This window comes from Acanthisitta chloris, unplaced genomic scaffold, assembly GCF_000695815.1.
Source record: "Acanthisitta chloris isolate BGI_N310 unplaced genomic scaffold, ASM69581v1 scaffold30406, whole genome shotgun sequence".
NCBI lineage: Eukaryota > Metazoa > Chordata > Aves > Passeriformes > Acanthisittidae > Acanthisitta > Acanthisitta chloris.
In genome coordinates this window covers 2911-6485 of record NW_008679176.1, presented here as the reverse complement: position 1 = coordinate 6485, position 3575 = coordinate 2911, and the positions used below count along the sequence as shown (strand labels likewise).

Genomic DNA, 3575 nt, shown 5'->3' with positions numbered 1-3575 from the left:
TCTGGCCTCTGTCATCAGTTCCAGAGAGGCAAATCCATGCAGCTCTGAGGGATAGTGCCTGTGGAAGTGCCAAGACACTGTCACCTCAGACCCTGCACCATGCACAGCAAAGTGGAACTGCCTCTTCTCCAAGCAGTTCATGTTTGAGAGGTTCTGCCCATCTTTTGAGCTGGAAACTGAACTATTGTGCCAGTAAAAGCATTTATTTCACGTAAATTATGTGACAAAGTTTGAGTAAGACAGATTTTGTGGCTAAAAGAATTTACAGTCCTAATTAATGCACATAGTGAGTTACTTGATTTCATGTACCTGCAAAAAGCAGCTTCATTCTGCACTACCTACAGTGGCCTCACTCTGCCCTCATACAGAACATGACACCAAACCTCACCTTCCCCTGCAGCACAAGGCCACAGCAGCAGAGAAAATTTAGTATTTCCACATCAGTTAGAAAAACTGGAATTTACTTTACAGTAAATGCAATTCTGCTCATTACTAAAAGAAACCAGATTGCTAATTAACTCATGTAATTCTGCTACAGTCCAAAGTGTGTTTATAACACACATTCAGTGAACCAAAGGTGCAGTTAGAGCAGCTACAAAATAAATGGAAAAAGACGTCATAGAAGAAGCACCATCTTCCCTTGGGCACCAGGGCAACAAATAATGTCTTCATGAGCCTTGGCTACTTTGTCCAGGGGATATTCCGAGCCCACAACGGGTTTCAGCCAGCCAGCTTCTATGCCATCAAGGACTGCTGCGGCACACTCACGCCTTTCCTCCTGAATGTAACAAACACAGAGCTTACGACAAAGTCTTCGCATTTTAGAAAGGTACTGACAGTTTATGCAAGTGTTAAACCAAATTCCACAACCCCAAAATATTTTAAGATGTTCTGAGATCAAAACAAAGGAAGGAACAAAAAAGTTCATTACAGTGAAATTATGCTTTCATCCCTACAAAGGATTTTGACTGGAGATGGAGGGGTGCTGGAATAAGCCAACAAAGCATACTTTAAAAAAGAAATGTTTCTCACCTCAGTTGCAAGAAACAGGCTCACTCCAATTATGCTGGACTCCTTGCTCATAGTGTCTCTTGGATTTATCTCAATGCGTCCCCTGCAGCCCACAACCTGCCCAAACAAATCCAAGGGCTCGAGTCAGAGCTGCTCAGTTGTGATGCTGAATGCGCAGACTGAGTCAGTGACACCAGCACCTACCATCACATTCCTGGGTAGGGACACAAGCACCCACCATCACCCTCCTGGGCAGAGACACAAGCACACACCATCACCCTCCTGGGCAGAGACACAAGCACACACCATCACCTTCCTAGGAAGGGACACAAAAACTCACCATGACCCTCCCGGCAGGGGACAGCAACTGCAGATCAGCATCCAGGTTGACATTTGAGAGCATTTCTATGATGATATCGACTCCCCCTGGCCCTGTGCACTTCTATAGAGGACACAGGGTGTTATTTTAGGGCTCAGGTACCACTGTTTGTTTCATACACTACGGAAAACATCCGCTTTACATCTTATTGTGTAAATTTTCAATACAGCCTTTGCACTACAGCTGAGAGCTACCAAGCTGAACTGTAGCACATTTTGCTGTACTGACTTGTGATGTGCTCCCACACCAGAATGTGCTGCATGGAGGAAGTTCTAAATGACATTGCCTGTGAGGAAAGCTTGGCCTTCCCAGCCTGGAAAGTTTTTTCCTCATATAGAGATGAAAAAGGCAGTACACTATTGCTTCTACATAAATCTACCTTAAAATCTTCTGCAAACAACTGTTCGTACTTTATCAGCAAGAACAACACAGCATGACACATGCCCACCTTAATTCTCTCAATGTAATCAGGATCTCTGTGATTAAAGGCTTGGTGAGCACCATTTCTCAGGATCACATTCATGCCCTCCTCAGTTCCAGCTGTACCCAAAACCTTCAAACCACAGGCTCTGGCAATCTGACATGCTGCTAGTCCCACCTGAGGGGAGAAAAAAAAAAACAAAAGAGAAAACTATTTTACTTCTGTCTTTCATTTTAAATTTTAAATATTCTGCCAGCAACTTGGAACTTCTCAGTTTAAAAAATTGGTCTGGTAACGTAATTTTTAGCCCTAAGTAATTTGGATCTCATAGACAGCCAAATAGTCTTTAAAAAGAAGAAATATTTACAGACATGACAAAGTTTTGAGGTTCTTTAATAGTTTTTTATAAATTATTATGTATATATTTATTTGCTATAAATAGATGTAGAATGTTGTCTGTCCATTAAAACCGAGCCATCCATTTTTGACACAAAGCCAAGAAAATTCTTCTCTTCACAGAATCACCTGCTATTGATACCAGCATTATACACTGCAAAGGAAATCTGCAGGCAGGACTTCATTAACACTACTGTTGCACCTTTCACAAACAGATTACATGATATCTTTAGAAACCAAATTCTCAGTGTCTCCTACCAGCTTTGCACTCCAGTAAGAAGAGAAGCACTACATTTGGTTTATGTAAACAAAAAGAGGCTGTGATGCTGAATGCCATTCTAGTATCTCAGAGAAAAATCTGAATTCATCTTTTTGTTGTCTAACAAGAAAATTTTGTCTATTCATAGTAACTGTTTGGTTGCATCAGCAGAAACTGAGCAAGAAAGAACAAAGCCTGGGAGATAAATTAAACTAGAATGTTGTGTGAGAGAGACCTAAAATTAGCTTGTCATGTGAAAACAAATAAAATGAGAAGATCAGTTTCACATAGTATTCAGTCAGAGATTTATCTATTCCAGCACTTCTCCTTGTGCAGCTCTTAGCTCATGGGTAAAAACACTCCAGAAAGGCACAGCGACCCTGCACCAGTAATTCCTTTCCAGAGGACTGAGAACTTGTCTACATTGGAAAATTACAGCTTTCTGCAATCAGTTTTACACTGTTATTATGCTTCCAGACCAACTTTACATGCAACAGTGTGTGACCCTCTGTGCCAGGACCTCACACCAGCACTTGTGCAGTCTCACAGGTATTGGGAATAACAGGGTTTGCTCTAAGAAAGCATATCCTAGAGTATCTGACATAAAAAACTAATTTGTTAATCTCTCTATTGATGTAAATGTGACCATAACTCACATCCCAGGCAGACACAGAGACAAGTCCAGGAAGCAGCATTCCCTATCCCTTGCTGCCTGGGAATACTTACCCCCCCACTGGCACCATGCACCAGCACACTCTCCCCAGCCTTGGCACAGCCCCTGCGTGAAGAACACAGGACACATTGGCACTGTGACTGAGGGTCAGGCTGCAGGCACTGAACTCAAATCTCATTGTTCACATAGCATTGTTCCCAATTCACATTCCAATTGTGTTCCAAATTTTGGTCCTAATTCATGTTCCAACTTATATTCCAAATTATGTTCCAACTTATCACTAAACAGGTATCATAAGCCTTTCTGGGAGAATAAGGAGGCAAAATAAACCCTGTTACTGATGATCTGAAGCAACACACAGCCAGTGACAGCTTGGTACTGAGCCTCAGCTTGGGCCCATCACCTGTCACAGGGAAGCTCTGCTCTGCAGCTCCTG

The 3575-nt window shown here is 42.3% G+C and overlaps 1 protein-coding gene across 1 annotated transcript in view; it reads right to left on the bottom strand.

Moving 5' to 3' along the window:
- Window positions 1-616: 616 nt before the first annotated feature.
- Window positions 617-3575, bottom strand: part of CRYZ (crystallin, zeta (quinone reductase)) — a 5699-nt gene continuing 2740 nt past the window's right edge. The window contains exons 4-8 of the mRNA XM_009077200.1: window positions 3193-3244; window positions 1839-1988; window positions 1352-1453; window positions 1033-1128; window positions 617-778 (exon numbers count right to left, since the gene is read on the bottom strand). Of these exons, the coding sequence (XP_009075448.1) occupies window positions 617-778; window positions 1033-1128; window positions 1352-1453; window positions 1839-1988; window positions 3193-3244 (562 nt within the window). The remainder of the gene's footprint in view (window positions 779-1032; window positions 1129-1351; window positions 1454-1838; window positions 1989-3192; window positions 3245-3575) is intronic.